Source organism: Cebus imitator, unplaced genomic scaffold (genome assembly GCF_001604975.1).
Source record: "Cebus imitator isolate Cc_AM_T3 unplaced genomic scaffold, Cebus_imitator-1.0 Scaffold15, whole genome shotgun sequence".
Taxonomy (NCBI): Eukaryota; Metazoa; Chordata; class Mammalia; order Primates; family Cebidae; genus Cebus; species Cebus imitator.
In genome coordinates, this window is record NW_016107330.1 from 1,803,663 (window position 1) to 1,822,477 (window position 18,815).

The 18,815-nt window shown below is 44.0% G+C and overlaps 1 protein-coding gene across 3 annotated transcripts in view; it reads left to right on the top strand.

The window, feature by feature from the left end:
* Positions 1-18,815, top strand: part of PEX14 (peroxisomal biogenesis factor 14) — a 149,198-nt gene that overhangs the window by 111,810 nt on the left and 18,573 nt on the right. For all 3 annotated transcript variants that reach the window (XM_017503864.2, XM_017503873.1, XM_037729610.1), the window contains one exon: positions 7,633-7,761. In XM_017503864.2, the coding sequence (XP_017359353.1) occupies positions 7,633-7,761 (129 nt within the window). The remainder of the gene's footprint in view (positions 1-7,632; positions 7,762-18,815) is intronic.

The window sequence follows — 18,815 nt, forward strand, 5'->3', positions numbered from 1 at the left end:
AGAAAAGGAACAGGAGAGAGATCAGATAAACTCCAGTTTTTCTCGCAGTTCTGAATTTCTTTGTTTGCTTGTCAAAGCCAAGTTGATTCCTTTTTTTTTTTTTTTGAGACGGAGTTTTGCTCTGTCACCCAGGTTGGAGTGCAGTGGTGCTATCTCAGCTCACTGCAACCTCTGCCTTTTGGGTTCAAGTGATTCTCCTGCCTCAGCTTCCTGAGTAGCTGGGACTACAGGTGTGCGCCACCACGTTCAGCTAATTTTTTGTATTTTTAGTAGAGACAGGGTTTCACCGCGTTAGCCAGGATGGTCTTGATCTCCTGACCTTAGGATCCACCCACCTCAGCCTCCCAAAGTGCTGGGATCACAGGGGTGAGCCACCGCACCCAGCCTGTTGATTCCTTTTTTTAAAACCACCCTTCTTGACCTCTTCTGAAACAGGAGCAAGATTTAAGTATCCCTAAAAGCGTTTATCAGTTTGGCTTTTCCATGCATGCACAAATACATGTTTGGCTTCCTTGGCATTTAAGTAGCAGAGATTCCTGATTATTATCCCCTGGGTCTTTAAGGACACGATTTCTTCCTGTGGACTTACTCAGTATACTGTGGGAAGTGCTGACTTCTCTGCCTGTTGCGAAAGTCCTGCTGTCCGTGGCAGCCAGCAACAATATTTGTCCTGCTATTAATCCTCTGGAATCGATCAAATATCGAAAATAACTTCTCTTTGTTTTTGTTTCTAATTTAGCAGAGAGGGATTAAAAGAAAAAAAAAAAAACCTTTAGATTATATAGATCTAAAAATAGACATCGTGGATGCTGATTGGAAACCCTCCCAGTCTTTCATATGAAAGATCTCAATTTGTGTTACACAGAGGGGCAGCTCACTTCTGTCTTGTTCACCAGTTATACTACTCCCCAGAGAAGCTCAATAAATTTTATAGGAAAGTTTCCTCCTTATGCGGAAGGAGCTAAGCTCAATGACTGGTGTGTCTGATATAATTTAGGGCTCCAAGGGAGTACGTCTGCCTTGTGGAATAACCTATCAAAAGTAAATGTACAGAAACTTTTGATCTTGGTTGATTTGGCTGTGTCATTGAAACTGCTGAGCACTGGACCCAGTGAACCAGCCTATCTGCTTTGGAATTAAACTGCTCCCCCAAACTCGCATTTAATTCACTGCTAAAATGGCCTTCTGTGTGTTGCACTGCTAGTGGCTTCTGAGCTCGCCTGCTGTTGTTCCATGGTTTCCACCACTAGCCCTTTGAAACCTCCAAACTTGGTGGTGGAGTTTTTACATCCCTCTTTGCCTCTTCTGTTGACATTAGGAAAGCAGACCTGCCTTCTCTTTAGGCTTCAAGGGGAACAAGCCTGCCGATTTCCACAGTCTTTCAGCTAGCAGTGAAATACATTTTGCACTGGCTTTTTTACTCAGTGATTTATACTGGGAGACATGGCCGGGTGATATCCAGTGTCCTTTTGTCTTTGTGTTTATTTTTCTTCCACATTTAATGTATTTAAAGGATATGTTGTCTTTATGGTTCACTGGGATAAGGAGGGATTGGTGCAAGTTTTAATGAAAGGTGCCCCAGCTCTCTGTGATGAGCTGAGAATTATCTTCTTGGTTAGATATCTTTCTTTCTTTCCTTAGGTGGCAGGAGGCAGTGTTTTGCTGCTTTTTGAAATAATGTTTCTGCCTAACGATTTCTAGAAGGATACGGAGAGGACATTCAGTTTCAGGGCACCATCAGCAACTTTTTCTCCTGTTGTTTGAACTTCCCTCATTTAAGGAGAGGGAAAAGTCTCAGGTCTTGTTCTTAAATTTACATATCAATATTAAGATGATGGCAACCAGCTCCCCCCACCCCCACTCCCCATCCCATCAATTCTTATGAAAACTCTTTCATTCAGGGTAATGACATTTGGAACTAGTTTTCTCAAAAACTGTTTTCACTGCTTGGCAATAGTTAATCAGTGGAGGAAAAAGTGTTTGGCTTATTTGTTTAATATTTTAACCAAGTGAATTAGACAGGTTGGGGGGCTGGGGGAGGGGATAGGAAAGTGGGTGGGGGAGGCCCCATAAACAAGGTGATATATAATATTTTTTTTGTTCTCCTTTTAAATAAATACCGATCAGCTTTATGTTCAGAGACAATAGGAGCCGTTGGCTTAAATTTGCAGTTTACTGTATTTATGGCTGTAATATCAAGGTGCTGCCGTCGTAATTTCATGCCCCAATGAGAAGAGCAAGGTCGAAGCAAATGCTTCCATCGGCATCTGCTAACACACTAACTCATAAACAAGGCCCGGCTGGATCAGGTGGCACGGAATAATACAGGCTAATGAAATACAGCACAGCTTTCCATTACTGTTAGTTTTTACAGTGTCGTCATTACGTGTAATTTATGTTTAAAAAATTCAATTTTATACAAGGCACTGGGAAATAGGGGTCTCCAGGTCATCCCACGACTTTTAGAGGCTCTGAGAGTCCTTATTGTACTCTACTGTTCCAACAAAATGTTCATAAAATAAAATAAAAATACTTTTCCCCTTCCCCTCCCTGAACCTGTTTTAAGAGAGTTGATTTTTTCTTTTAATTTGGGGAGTATTTTTAGCCAGCTGTCTTCTCTGCCTCATCTCCTCCCAGAGTGTGCCAGAGCAGATAACTTAGTTGTTCTGAGAGAGGTGACCCCCGCTCAGTGTCCATGAGTCCCGGATGAATTGCTCTAGTCCTGGAAATAGAGGGGGCTGCGGAGCGGGGAGGAAGAGGTCCCAGTGACCAGCCCTTGACTGCCACCCTCTGCTGCTGGCCCTCTGGCCCTGTTCCCGTGATCTCAGTCAGATGCCACATTTTTATAATAAAACTAGGGCTGAGCAGGAAGGCGCTGGCAGGAGTTCATTACCTTGCTCATTTCAAACTCTTCCTAACCCTTCTGTCCTGGCTGTTGTTTGACCTGAAAGATGAAGAGAACACTGCTGTCTTCTGTCATCTGTCTTTCTGCTTCACCTGCACAGGGCCAGGCCCCGTGGCAGTGCCCAGCGGTCACTGGGGACAGTGTTGAGGTTACTTATCCTGAGAAACCCTTGCACAGCCTGTCCCACAGAGAAAAGACAGCCCTTCCGGGTCCCTAGTTTGGTCTGAGTCGTGGGAAAGGACCCTAGGGCATCCCAATTGCAGCCAGTACCCTGCAGCTCACAAAGTCAATCAGTTTGGTTTTGTTTGCATTTGAACAGAAACCTTGAGAAAATGAAAGCAAACTTGTTTATCTTCTAGGGGATAAAAGCAGGCAAGGATGGCAGCCCTGCGGCCATGCCGGTCAGACACTGCAGCAGTGACACCGGGGTTTTTTTCATCAATAGGATGTAGCTCACTTGTTCTGTTCTTTTAAAAGAAGCCCACCCTGGAGAAGAGATGCCTGGCCCAGCCCCTGCACAAGGGCAGCAGCCTTCTCCTGGTCCAGGGAGCTCCCCTGGAGGTTTTTGCAAGAAGTCTGCCCCGATGCTGGGAGCATGGAATCTTCACTCAGAGAGTTTGGTTTGAATTGTGAGCTCTCAGTTTTGCGGATCACGCCACTGTGGTGTGAAAAGATGAAGTGGCCTCTCCACCTCTCAGAGTCAGCCCACATCCTCTTCGCCTCTCCTCCTCTGAGACAAGCTCCCTCGTCCCTTTCTCCCCCTTTTCACTAGAGCTAGTGAGTGGAGAGAGTAACACTAAGAAACGGGAATTTCTTAGTGTTGTTCTCTGTCAATAATAGATTTGAATTGTCAGTGCTGTAGACTGGGTGGCTAGGGGTTGGGGATTGGTAGCTCTTGAAAATCACCAAGTGGCAGAAAGGAAGTTATAGGAAGAACATCTGAATGCTTAGTGCCAGTGGTATCAGGTAACGCATATTGATGCCTCAACTAAAAGAACATTTGGGGCTTTATTAAAATGGACTAATTCTTCCAAAGGCAGCAACTAAAGGGAGACTCAGTTGAATAGAGGAGGGAGGAGGCTTGCAGGACGGTGAAGCCCTTTGCTTCCAGCTCTCTGCCTGCTCAGCCATTGCTCTGTCCCTCTGCGGTTAGATTATTCCTTGCAGATAGCAATCAACTGGAAGGAAGTGTGTGTGTCTAATTTGCATGAGATTATTTAAAACAAAAAAAAAAAAGGTCTGCATTAGTCAGGGTGATGGTAAACAACGGCAAAGAGATGCCTTTTTTAATATAGCCTGTGCCTCAGCTTTCAGAGCCAAATAGAATTCACTTACAATTGGCAGTTTCCTTTATTATTCCTCTTAACCTTTTGGATTCTGCAAGGTCTCAATCTAAGATCAGCAGTTTGTCTTGGCAGGGGTGGGAAAGATGGGGCCAAGGCACCTCGATGTCTTATATTGGCTCCATGGCAGCACCTTGTTCCTGAAGGCAGGGTCATCTCAGCACCAAGAGCCAATGACTGGGCAGATAACTAGCTGTGATCTGGAGAGAGATGGGTGTTCCTACTCAGTCTCCCTAAGTTCCAAATGAACCACCTGACTCCTGTAAATACAGTCGTGAAGCTGGACAGTTCTGCCCAAGGTGGGGACGTTCAGAGGAAGATGACACTCAGAGAAGTCCGTGACAGGCATTTAGATTTGATTTGGGGCTAGAATTTTAGAATGAGAACAAGACGAGGACATTCTACCTTTGTCACTCTTGTGTTGTTCAAAAAGTTGTCCAGGTGTCATTTACAGATAGGAGCCAGGGGTTAAGTTCCCGTGCTGTTTCAGTGTAGCCCCAAAAACAATATTCACTGGCCCCTTCCTATAGACGAGAGTGCCGGGGGAGGGAATGGGGTGGGGAGAAGAAAATGTAATCCTTCTCTAAAGCTCTTGAACAAGACTGAAGACCTAAGACATAGTTTGAGTCTGCCATTTGATGTTTGGTAACTCTGGTGTAGTGGAAAGTCACTGCGCTGGAGAGGGAGAGCCTTGAGTGCTCATCAGCATCACTGCTCCCTATAGGTAGGGTGTGGGGTATCGTTTTTACCCTCCTTGGACCTCGGGTTTCTTATCTGTTAAATGAGGGCAGTGACCGGGATAATGGCCCGGCTCTGAATATGATCCAGTGAGATTGTTAAAACACTTATTTTTTAAAAGAAGAGAAAGGTTGGCATGCATGAGGCACCGGGTTCACTCCCCGGCACCTCCACCAAAAGAAAAAAAAAGAGAGAAAGGATTCATTTACTGTAACTAAATCAAAATCCTGACTCTCCCAGAGAACCAGGGATATCAGAATTTCAGCCAATATAAATTCTGAGTCTCAAATGATAAGGTCTCTGAAAAACAAGAGCTTGGAAGGAAGCACTGATGCCCTTTCAACTGTGGCCTCACTAGTGGGCTCGGCTGCGATAATGCAAGGAACATGTTTTATTAGGAAAATAGGTTTCATAAAAGCTCAGGGCCAGAGGGCAGATCTACGGGCAGAGAGTCCTGTCCCTTTAACCAGCGCCGGCTCTCAGGGCCGAAGCACAGCCTGTAAGTTACTGTATATTTCCCCAGTGTTAAACATTATTGTACTTGTTTATATTTGAAAGAGCCAAAAGGGAAAATGAGAATGCAACTGAATGCTCCTTTTGGGAAAATTATCCTCATTTGCAGCCAGTGGCTGACAAGGCACACGAACCACCAGGTTTATAAAATTCCGTAGTGTACCAGTGACCATCAGCCTGTGCTGACATCGCAGATGCTGTGTTCTTCTCTAATGGCTGATTATGAACTGGTTAAAACCATGTCTTTCCCACTAGGGCTCCAAAAGGGCTTCCTCTTCCTATTTAGTAGAACGATCGGCAGTCACTACGCAGGCTGGAGCCCGCGAGGCACAGACTCGGGGGATGTGTTCTCTGTTGCCTGGCTTGCCTGTGTTTCCTGTCCCTGTTCTTCTTGGGAGGTGAAGTTATGGGTTAAGCAGTCCCTTTGCATCGAGCACCCCCTCTCTAGCTCCACTCTACTGAACTTCAGCTTTTGTCTTTGGAAGTTGGTAAGTGATGCGCTGTGAACCCTGGAAGCATTTTCATCAGGCCCACCAATCTGTTGAGAGCACAATGCTACTGGGGCAATCCGGTGGCTCTTCAGACTTCCCAGTGCTGTGGCCGTGCCTGCTCTTGGCCACCTCCACTGTGTGAAGAGGGTAAAGAGGGGAACAGCTGCAGTTTTAAATGGGGGCAGTCCTTATCTTCTCAGCGCCGAGAAGGGAAAAAAGAGTCCAGAGCTATTTAGAAGAGTTCAGGCATTTTCCTTTGACCAGTTGTGATAGGGCGTGAAAAGTTTGAGGGATGGCTGCAGTCAACTCACATGCCGGTATGGTGCAGGGCAGAGCTGTGCTTTAAAGCATTAATGTACACCATCTATTAGCCCCTAGGCACAGCGTATGAGGCACCATGCTTTTGAAGATGCTGATCCTCAGAACCTCCTTGTACTTCATCTACCCCCAGGGGCAAATATACCATGCTGTGGGCCTCTAATGGAGAGCTGCCGACCAGATGTGGAAAAGCTCTCGGCTCTAGTTTAAAAGCTCTGTGTTGCGGCTCGCTTGGATATTGGGATTCCCGGAACAGCACGGGCAGGCCAAGTGGTCTTTTGCAGACTAGCAGTGACCTCCCACCTGCTTTTCCCACTTTCAGCAGCTGGGGAATCTCTGTACACAGAGCTGCTTCCTGAGCTGGCCCCGTGGGACCACTCGTTTCATACTTGTGTGTCACATTTTGTTCCTGTTCTTTGGGTTGGTTGGGGCCCTCTTCCTCCTCCCAAGAGTCAATGTCCCAAATTCACTTCAGACCCATTGGAAATATCCCAGCTGTGTGCCCACTGGAAATGTGGCCTTCATGGGGTTTTCATTTGCCTTTTATTCTACTGTGGGCAGATCCGCTCCACATGGCATAGCCACTGCAGATGGCGCCCAGCTACTTCCTGATGTCCCATGTACGGTGTGGTTTAGAGTATTGGGAGGATTTAAAAAAGGGAAAAGAAAAACTAGCCAAAGGCAATGCAGGCAGCATATGATAGGCTAGAGTAATAATCATCTGAAAGTTTGGGCCTGGCCTTGTTTGGATCTGTTTTCTTGTTTTATTTTCTTCTTTACGTTCTATATCCCATTCATACTAATCACAGTCAGTCCTGATTTTTCTTTTTATTTCTGCATTTGTCATAAAATAAAGCAAATTATTCCCGTCTTCAGAAACGATCTAGACTAATTAGTCGTCTCACCCAATAATTAGTTTTTTGTTTCCCTGTCTGTTTTCATGCATTATTGTTAGTTTTTTCCCTTCTTTTTTTTTAACACCATTACAGATTAAAATGAGCCACATTTGCAGTTGATGGTATCTGTTTTCGGGGGAAGAATGGAGAATTGCAGTACGGAGCGACTTCAAAAGCAGCAATAAACTCAAGGATAAATTAAGGAAATTGAATGAGCCACATTTGGAAGCCGTGTTGAGGCTAATATTCTGTCGCTTAAGGTTAAATTGCAACTGAGGGAGGTTCCAGAGAATTTGAAATCGGGGAGGCAACTTACTAGGTTGCAAGGCATTCTGTGGCTGTAAAGGTCTTTGCTCAGTGAAGATTCTGTTGCAGCTATGGACACTGGCAAAAGGCACTCACCTGCGATTATGTCCTCTTCTCCCCAGGGCTGACAGATGAAGAGATTGATATGGCCTTCCAGCAGTCCGGCACTGCTGCTGATGAGCCTTCGTCCTTGGGCCCAGCCACACAGGTGGTTCCTGTCCAGCCCCCTCACCTGATATCTCAGCCATACAGTAAGTCACCCGCTGAAGCTCCTGCTTAACCTTGATTGGGATTCAGGATGCTGGCCAAAGAGCAGTGTTCTGTGTCTCCCAGACTTAGCAAACCGGGAGAAACCGGGAACAGCAGAAAGCTCTTGGGTTTTTCCCAAGGAATGTGACACACCCCAGTCTTCTTCTAGACAAACTTTTTAAAAGCATGTGACAAAGGTTTGAGAAGAGACAAGGAATCAGAGTAAATGATTTTATTGTTGTTTCAGGTATTTTGTTGACAGGCAGAAAACCTGTACAACGATTTATTGATTCTGTTGCCATCTTCTCATCCCAGTGCTTTGGGAGGTTACTGTTTCTCTAAAAACAACGTGAACGTCTGACTCATGGGTGCCTTCTTGTTTGCTCACTGCAATAACTGGTCTCCCGATTTTATTTTTTTAAGTTAATATTTGTAGGTTTAGGTCAGCCTCCATTTCCCATCCTCCCTCCCTTGTCCTGGCTATACCTTGTACATTCACATAGTAGCAGTCTTTTAGGGAATTTTAGGTTAAAACGTAAAGGTCCTTTTTGAATCTTGCTTTTAATTATCAATATATGGGATCATGACCCATGAGGGGTCTTTTGTTGCTCTTAAATGAAAGCTACTATAGGAATAAAGTTTCTTCAAGCGAGTTATAAATGCATACCTCCAAAATGCAGCCAGAAGCCCTCCTTGAAATTACTTTTAAAAAAGCTAAAATTGACTACAAAGCTATGGAAAAATAGTTCAATTTTGTTTCTTTAATGAAACTCAGCACTGGGCTGGGTGTGGTGGCTCACACCTATAATCCCTACACTTTGGGAGGCTGAGGTAGGTGGATCACCTGAGATCATCAGGAGTTCGAGACCAGCCTGGCCAACATGATGAAACCCCATCTCTACTGAAAATACAGCAAATTAACCAGGTGTGGTAGCAGGCATTTATAATCCCAGCCACTCAAGAGGCTAAGGCAGGAGAATTGCTTGAACCCGGGAGGCAGAGGTTGCAGTGAGCTGAGATCGTGTCACCTGCCCTCCAGTCTGGGCATCAAAAGCAAAACTCTGTCTCAAAAAAACAAATAGGCCAGGCAGGGTGACTCATGTCTGTAATCCCAGCACTTTGGTAAGCCGAGGCAGGCAGATCACTTGAGGTCAGGAGTTTAAGACCAGCCTGGCCAACATGGTGAAACCCCGTTTTTACTAAAAATATAAAAAATTAGCCAGGCATGGTGGCATGCGCCTATAATCCCAGAGCTCCTCGGGGGACTGAGGCAGGAGAATTGCTTAAACTCGGGAGGTGGAGGTTGCAGTGAGCCGAGATCAGGCCACTGCACTCCAACCTGGATGATAGAGCGAGACTTGGTCTCAAAAAAAAAAAAAAAGAAATAGAAACTCAACATTGGATCTGTTATCTTTCAAAGTGCCTTTTCTACAATTGTCATTTTAATTGTTATTCTCAGAAGTTTTCCTTTTTCAAAAAATGATTTAGAATGGTTAGATATCAGATTTTAAAAGGCATATTTTGGCTGGGCGCGGTGGCTCAAGCCTGTAATCCCAGCACTTTGGGAGGCCGAGGCGGGTGGATCACGAGGTCAAGAGATCAAGACCATCCTGGTCAACATGGTGAAACCCCGTCTCTACTAAAAATACAAAAAATTAGCTGGGCATGGTGGCGCGTGCCTGTAATCCCAGCTACTCGGGAGGCTGAGGCAGGAGAATTGCCTGAACCCAGGAGGTGGAGGTTGCGGTGAGCCGAGATCACACCATTGCACTCCAGCCTGGGTAACAAGAGTGAAACTCCGTCTCAAAAAAAAGGCATATTTTCACATGACAGATTCATTGTGATTCCCCTGACACCTGGCCTGAAGCTACCTTCTTTCCCTCACCTCAGCACTGCCTTCATCCGGCTCAGCTGTAGCCAGGCAGGAGTGGTCTTCTCGGTAGAGCCAGAAGGGCCCTCTCTTCTCCAGACTTGCTGAAGGGCCAGCCAGTGGGTCGGAATCTGCTCTCTGTGTTACGGATCTTATTGAGAGACCTCCTCCTCTGGCTGTCCACATAAGGCTGAGTCGGGGAGGCCAGGGAGTGTGTGCTCAAGTGTGTCAGTCTGCCAAGTACCCTGCCTGGGTCACCCACTGCAGGGCGCAGAACTTCAGTGCTGAGCCTTGTCCTGTATCCGGGCTATTGGGTTAGCACCTGCGACTTGTCAGCTCGGGGCTCCTTTATCCTTTCTGGCCAGCATTCTTTCCAGTCCCTTGTAGTTGCTTTGGGTCCTAAGCTGACTTTACGTGCTTCTTTTTAACCAAAGCCTGAGTCTCCACGCTTTTTCTTTAGTGGTGTGTCTGGGCCTAGCTGTGTAATGGGATTTGTTGAGGATAGGCAGTGGCAGCTGGGGTGCAGAATTTTCTAAGATGCACATCTGTTCAATTCCAGCTGTTTCCTCCAGTGGCTTAATACCGAACAGGTCTCTTGGCTACTTGGAAACGTCTGACTCAGATCAAATTGTTCTGGTCAGTCACAGAGTTGGTAGGCCATGTGTTCACCTACTTTCCATAGACACAAAGGGTTAAACTGTTAGTCTTTCTGAAAGAGGCAAAAGAATGGGGTGGGGAGGGGCAGTTCAGTCATTTAAATCATTCTCCTGTCCAGATTGCTCTGAGAAAAAGCATTACAGGTTGAGGTACTTAGGTAGGAAGAGTTTTAAGAGTCTCCCAGCCCTAAAAATAAAATACATGTTCTTAGAGACAGACTTCTTCCTGCTTTGACACTCGTGTAAAAACAATGGTAATGGTAATTTTAAATACCTGAAGTTTTTAGTTGTCACCATTGAGCTTCGTTCTTCTCGTACCGTTACATCGCTCCTTTCAGCTCCGGGGGTGACTGCCTCTTCACTTCTGTACTTTTGCCAAGAGGTGTCAAAACTGCTTAAAAAAAAAAAAAAAGCTTGATTTTGATTAATATAGAGAAACAAGACTTTGCCTGACTGATAATAAAACTGATAAATGACATTTGAATTACTTGTAGCGGTAATTTATTACATAAAATATCTTTTATTTGACATGCGATTAGTTGCTGGAAGCATCACTCAATCTGACTAGTTTAAACATGCTCTAAAATGAACCCCAGTAAAAACCAGGGCTGTCTGCTGCTGGCGTTATGAAATATACTAATCCTGGAGTGAGGGAAAAATCTGACTTTAAATATTTAAATGATTAATTGGGTTTATATATTTTTTTTACCTTTCTAACCCCCTTAATTACAAGCAAACTCAGGGGAGTTTCTGAACTAGGTGTGCAATCTGCATGCTTATCACTGAGGCATTGTCTGCGTCCGGGAGGGATTTATGGCCTCCGTTCATGTGTGTTCCTGCCGGTTTTACTTCTAGATCCCCGGCAGCCCTTTCCTCCCCATATCTTGGCTTTTTATGGATATTCTATCTCTGAGCCCAAGCCTAGAAAATAGGATCCCCTGGGCCCAGCCCCACACACTCATATCTCAGGGTCGGGCAGCTTTTCCAAGACCACCCCAGGGAGCCCAGTGCTCTTCTCCTTTGAACTTGCTGGCCTGCCTACTCAGTGGCAGGTGTGCCACTGGGTACCTCTTTTGGCGTCTCTGTTCTTTGGTAAATGTGGTTGACCTTGAGATGTTAGTAAATGCCAGTGACGGCAGAGAGAACATAGAAACCTGCCCGAATGGTAACAGTTCACTTTCTCGGTATTTTTATTAAGCATCTACTATATGCTCAGTACTGTATCATGTGAGAGATGCAAAACCTGATCCTTAAGCATCTTGCCAGCTCTTTGGGAAAGATAAGATAAATTCTTAAGAAAAGGATAATAAGATGTTGTGATTTAATGCCAAAATTAATTATGCAGACAAGAATTTCTGAAATTCTGAAATACAGAAAAGAGAAGAATTAATGTGGGCTAGAGTCAGGGAAGCCTTTTGTGAAAGTGATAGGAGGTTGGCACCAAGGAGAAGCCTGGTGTCACCTCTGGTATAAGCATAAACCAGTGTTCTCGGGGCTTAGAGGAAAGTCGGTAGAGTTCAGGAGAAGTCAGGCTGTGGTTGGAGAGAAGATTTGACATTCTCCCTTTCTCAGTTTGGTTTCTTCTTGTCTGGCTTTGCATCGGGAGTCAATGCATGTGCACAGGTGCGGGCCGAGCCCAGTCCTGAGCAGAGGCCTAATAAATGCTGCCTGATTGATTTGCGCCAAGCTGATTTGTCTTCTTCCTCCCAGAGAGACAAGAAGCTTTGAGATATAAGCAGGGCCAGTGTAAATTTTGTAAGATAATAATTTCTTCTTAGATTTGAACATTTTCCCTCCACTGTCTCTGATAAACAAGTTAGGCCCCTTCAAAGACTGACCTAGAGCTTCAGTTACCTCTTCTTAAAATAGGATGTAAATGTCTGAGGCCAGTGAAAGGCTTTGAACTATTTGATTAGAAATCCTGAGAGAGAGTGAGTTATTTTTCTGTTTACTTCTTTTATAGCCCTGTGTAGTAACATATACTTATCTGTGATTATCTTAATTCACTGAGCAAGCATCGTTATTGAATGCCTACTGTGTGCCAGACCCCTGGGCGGATGAGATTAATAAGGCCTAGTTGCTTTCTCTGGTTGCTCCTGTTTGGTAGGAAAGATGGTTAGGCCAACACAGCAGTGCCTGTCAGGTGGCCCTGGTGAGGACAGTGGCACGGAAGAGGTGACGGGAAGCTTCAGAGAGCAGATGTCTAACCGGATCTGGTGGGCTGATTGGTTCAGTGATCACACAGGATAGACAAGGGCACGCCAGACTAACGCAAAAGCACATAGACATAAAACTGATGAAGTTAAGAAACTCCAGGTTGTTGGGTGTTGGGTGTGGTGGCTCATGCCTGTATTCCCAAATCTTTGAGAGTCTGAGATAGGAGGAATACTTTGAAGCTAGGAACTCAAGACCAACCTGGGTAACATAGTGAGATGCCATCTCTGTAAAAAAATTTATTTTTATTTTTATTTTTTATTTTATTTTTTGAGGCAGAGTCTTGCTCTGTCGCCCAGGCTAGAGTGTATGGGCATGATCTCAGCTCACTGCAACCTCCATCTCCCAGGCTCAAGCTGTTCTTCTGCCTCAGCCTCCTGAGTAGCTGGGATTACAGGTGGGTGCCACCACGCTTGGCTAATTTTTGCATTTTTAGTAGAGACAGGGTTTCAGCATGTTGGCTGGGCTGATATCGAGCTCCTGACCTCAGGCAATCTGTCTGCCTCAGCCTCCCAAAGTGCTGGGATTACAGGCGTGAGCCACCGAACCAGGCTCTATAAAAAAATTTAAAAAAACAAAACTAGCCAGGCATGGTGGTGGGTCTACTTGGGAGGCTGAGGTGGGAAGATTGCTTGAGCCTAGGAGGTTGAGTCTGCAGTGAACCATGATTGTACCGCTGCACTCCAGCCTGGGTGCCAGAGCAAGGCTCTGTCTCTAGAAAACCAAAAAGAATGAAAGAAGCTCTGAGTTGTTGAGAGTGACTGGAGCATGGGATAAAAGAGTCAGAAGAAATGGTTGGAGAAATGGTGGCTCTGCCAACCCCGACAGAGAATAGCCAAAAGCACAGTGATTTTACTTTGAAATGCATCATTTAATTATTTTTGTAGTCATACTATCTATTTGGCCATCTTATTCTTAGACTAATATTAAAGTTATTTGTGTCATCTAGGCAGGTGCCATGAGGTTAGTTAGCAGAGACATGGGGGGGGCATTGGCCAGAGGCCATTGTTCCTGTGCCGGAGGCCATTGTTCCTGACCCCAACCTTCAGGCTTGGGGCCAGCACTGACTCCTCCAGGGGGTCTTTTCAGTGTTCTGACTAGGAGGGAAGCTCCCCTGAAGACTCCCCATCCCACCCCACTTCACTTCAACGTTTATACCAGTGTCTTCCCCATTACACTGTGAGTTCTGAGGCTTAAAAAAAATCTAGTGGCCTGAGGCTCTGACTGAGCAGGTGTTCTAGAAATGCTTGTGGAATGGATAAATGCGGGTAGAAATGTGCTTGAGAATCGAAGGGCTGTCGTGTGGGTGAGCTGCCCCCATGGCCAGCCGGTGATACTGTCTGTGAGCTCAGCTGGTGCAGACTGCTCTGGGCAGGTTGTGGAAGAAGTAGGGGATGGGACCCGCCTCCAGGAGCCGCTGTTCATCCTAGAGGGAAGCCCTCCATTGCTAGCAGAAAGACAGAGAAGACCATCCCATGTCATCTGAGAATGTTGAGAGCTTTCAGAATTTGAGAACAAAGGAAACTCCCAGAATGCTAGTCTTAGGCAAGGCCTTCTGGAAGGCGCAGGACTTGAACTCTCTTTGAAGAGCAGTCAGCCATAGGTAGACCCAAGGCATCAAGGTAGGCATCACTGTGGAGAGAGAACAGAAAAGGCCCGGGGCGGGGTGGCCTGTCTCTTCCATTTCTCTCTCTGCAGGTTTAGCAGACAAATCTCTCTTTTTGCTACCTGAAAGTTACTGGTTTGTGTATGAATAAAGTGTTTCTCTAAATTTGAGGAAATTGAGTTTTCTTTTGTCGGTGGTGCTGGCTTGGATTAGCAGGCGCCCTCCTTATTTTGTTGCTGTGCGTTCTGCCTGATGTGGTGCCATATGGGGGCTGGATGAATGCCATTCGTGGATGTTGCAGAGGGCAAGTATGGGAGGGTACTGAAATGAAGCGGTCCTTTCCTTAGGCTTCTTGGACCATTAAAAGCCTCTGATGTTGATGGCAGTTAGGATTCTGGCTGTGGTGACAGTGTGTTCGTTTTAGGAAATTCTACTACTGGTGACAGAGAACTCCAAACAAGGGTGGCTTAAAGAAATAGAGGAATTTTTCTCTGTTACATAAATATAGGTGGCCCAGGCTGCCAGGAGACTCTGGTCTGCAGGGACCCTGCTCTGCCTCACTGCTCTGCCTTCCTGACAGCTGGCTGGCATCCATCTCATGGTGTGGTGTGAATGCCTCGGCTCCAGCTATCCCACCTGCCATCCAGCTAGTGAGAGCGGATAGGAGGCAGGAAAAGGGCAGGCTGCCTTCTAAGGACACCTCTTGGAAACTGCCCACGTCAATTCCACTTTCTACCCATTGGCTGACTCTTGCATGGCCATCCTTGTCTGCAGGTAAGGCTAAGATGTACAGTCCCAATCTTGGTAGCACATGTCCTCAGCTTTCCATAGCCCATAGGAAGTCTGAGTTCTGGTAAACACTAGGTTTAGGATAATGGTTACCTCTGGGCTGGGGAGGAACACATGGCTAGCTTCAATGGTATTTGGAAAGTTTTAGCTAGTAAATTAGGCAGGTTTAGAATGGCTCATTTTATTACTGGTCTTACAACTTAAATACATGTCTTTTGTATGTATCAAATATTACAGGGTACATTATTTAAAGTTGCATTAGAATTCTCAGGCCTGGCTTCTTTCCTTGGTCTCAGTGCAAGCTGTGTGGAGAGAAAACGTAGAGCCTACACCACTGGGTCGTGTTCTCAAGCACTCCTCACTTCCTTTAGCTCTTTTTTTTTAAAAAGAAATTCTGAGTGGACTTTTTTATTTTCTAAAAATCAGTCTTACTGAGATGTAATCGACATAAATAAAATGCACCTGTTTTAATTATACAATTTAAGTTTTGGTAAGTGTAGATTTCCATGTAACCATCACCACATGATAGAATATTTCCAATACCCCGAAAGGTTCCCTTGTGTCCCATTTCCAGTCAGTCCTCCCCTCCTTGATCCTGGCTTGAGGGCAACCACTGATTTGCTTTCTGTGACTACCTGTTAGATTTCTTTCCTAGAGTTTCTTTTTTATATAAATTGACTCATACAGCGTGTACTCATTTGTTTCTGTTTTTTTTCTGCTCAGCATAATGTTGCTGAAATTCACCCAAATTGCTGTACGCATCCAAATCTCTTTCCTTTTTACCAGTGAGTGCTATTCCATTGTATGGATGCACACAGTTTGTTTATCCATTCACCAGTTGATGGGCTTTGGGTGGGTTCCAGCTTTGCTGTTACGAATAAAACTCTTGAGAATGAACTTTCGTATACAAGTCTTTGTATGTTTTTATTTCTCTTGGGTGAGTGCCTCGAAGTAGAATTGCTGGTTTATATGTTAAGTGTATGTTTAACTTTATAAGAAACTGCTAAACTGTTTTCTGGAGTGGTTGCATCATTTTACCTTCCCACCAGCAGAGAGTTCTAGTTGCTACATATCCCCGACAGCGGGTGTTCCTCAGTCTTTTGCATTTTAGCAGTTTTATTATGTATATGCTGGTATCTCATGGTGGTTTGGCTTTATATTTCTTTGATGACTGATTAGGTTGAGGCTCTCTTTGTGAGTGTATTGTCCACTTGCATATCTTTCTTGTGAAGAGTCTGTTTCAATATTTTGCCCATTATTAATAGTTTTCTTACTGAGTGGAATGAGGTTTTTAATGTATTCTGGATTTAACACATTGGTCAGATACATGTATTATGAGTACTTCCTCCCAGTTGGTGGCTTGCCTTTTTATTTTCTTAACATTACCTTTTGAAGAGCACACAATTTTAATTTTGATGACATATATTTGTCTTTTTGTCCTTTCACGATTCATGGTTTTTGCATCCTAAGAAGCCTTTGTCTATCCCAAGGTTGAAGAGACTTTCTCCTATATTGTCTTCTGGGAGACACTGTCGCACTCTGTCACCCAGGCTGGAATGCAATGGCCTGATCTTGGCTCACTGCAACCTTTACCTCATAGGCTCAAGTGATCCTCCTGCCTCAGCCTCCCAAGTAGCTGGGACTACAGGTGTGTGCCACCACACCCGTCTAATTTTTGTATTTTGTGGAGAGACGGGTTTTCACTGTGTTGCCCAGGCTGGTCTTGAGTTCCTGGGCTCAAGCAATCTGCCTGCCTTGGCCTCCCAAAGTACTGGGATTATAGGTGTGAGCCACTGCGCCTGGCTTATAGTGTTAGTGTTTATTTTTAGGTCTATAGTGTTAGTGTTTATTTTTAGTGATCTATTCTTAGTTAATTTTCATGAATGTTATGAGGTAAAGGTCAAGGTTCATTTCTCCCCATATGGATATCCAGTTGTGCCTGTACCTTATGTTCAAAAGATTATCTTATCCCCATTGAGTTACGTGTCTCTTTATAAAAAATCAACTCACTATATATGCATGAGTCTGTTTCTAGATTCCTCTTTTAAAAAAATCATTAAAAAAAAAAAACAAAGCTACTGAAGTACACGTTATATGTCATACAAATCATCCATTTCAAGTATACAGTTCAGTGACTTTGAGTAACTTTACCTAGTGATGCAGCTGTCACCATAAATCAGCTTTAGAGTACTTCACCTCCCCAATAAGATCCTTTGGGCCCATTTACTGTTAATCCTTGTTCCCACCTCTAGCCCCAGGCAACCACTAATCTCCTTTTCATCATTATAAATTTCCCCTTTTCTGGACATTTCAGGTAAGTGGAATCAGAATATGTGATCCCTCATACCTGGCTTCTTTCACTTAACCTGATGTTTTTGAGGTTCATTCATACTGTAGCATGTATCAGTACTCATTCCATTTTATCATGGAATCGTATTCTGTTTTCCGATGATACCTCACTCTCATTTTGTCCATCAGTCCACCAGTTGATGGACATTTAGATTGTCTCCAGTTTTGGTGAAGATGAGTAATGCTGCAAAGAACATCTCTGTGCAAGTCCTGTGTGGACATACGTCTTCATTGCTCTTGGGTAGATATCTAGGAGTGGATTGCTGGATGTGATAGTTTTCTGTTTCTGGATCCTTCTTAATTCTTTTCTTTCTAATTCGTTTTTGGAAGTATAATTTACATGCAATAGATACATCAATTTTAAGTATACAGTCAATGAGTTGTACAAACAAGTAGTAACTCATTTAACTCCTATAACCAACATTACAGTCACAATATAGAAAATTTCCATCACCACAGAAAGTTTCTTTCGTCCCTTTCTGTCATCCTTTTCCCCTGCCTCTGGTTCCTGTTAACCACCAGTCCCTGCTCTGTCACTGTAGTTCCTTCTGCCTTTTCAAACATCTGGTATAGGCTGGGCACGGTGGTTCACGCCTGTAATCCCAGCACTTTGGGAGGCTGAGGCGGGCGGATCACCTGAGGTCAGGGATTCAAGACCAGCCTGGCCAACATGGTGACTTCTCTACTAAAAATACAAAAATTAGCTGGGCATGAGTGGCATGCACCTATAATCCCAGCTATTTGGGACGATGAGGCAAGAGAATAGCTTGAACCTGGGTGGCGGAGGTTGCAGTGACTTGAGATTACGCCACTGCACTCCAGCCTGGGTGACAGAGAGAGACTCTGTCTCAAAAAATAAAAATAAAAATAAATAAAAATAAAACATTTCACATAAATGGAACCATATAGTATGTAGACTTTTGTGTCTGGCTTCTTTACCATAATGCTTTTGAGATGGGTTCATGTTTTTTATATGTGTATATACACATACACACACATATTTATATAAATACATATAATTATATACATATATAATTTATATATGTATTTCTATATTATATATACACATATATGGTATATATTTGGAAAATGCATATAAAAGGAATGAACTATTTATGTCTATATTTTGATTATGATTCATGGTTTTTGCATCCTAAGAAGCCTTTGTCTATCCCAGGGTTGAAGAGACTTCCTCCTATATTGTCTCCTAGGAAGTTTTAGTGTTAGTTTTTTGGAGACAGCATCTCACTCTGTTGTCCAGAGTATATTTATTATATATTTATATACATATGTACACAAATATACGTTAACTTTTACATATATATAAATATGTATATTTATATATTTTTCTTTAAAGGGCCATACTTTAGACTTTGTGAGCCACATGTCTCTGTCACGTTTTCCTTCTCACCTTTTTCCTCTTCTCCCTCCATCCTCTCTTTTTCCTCTTTCTCCTCCTTCTTCTTCTTCCTGTTCTTCTTCTCCCTTTTCCATGACCACAATTCTTTAAAAAGTTTTTTTTTTTTTTTTTTTTTTTTTTTTTTTTTTTTTTTTTTTTTTTTTTTTTTTTTT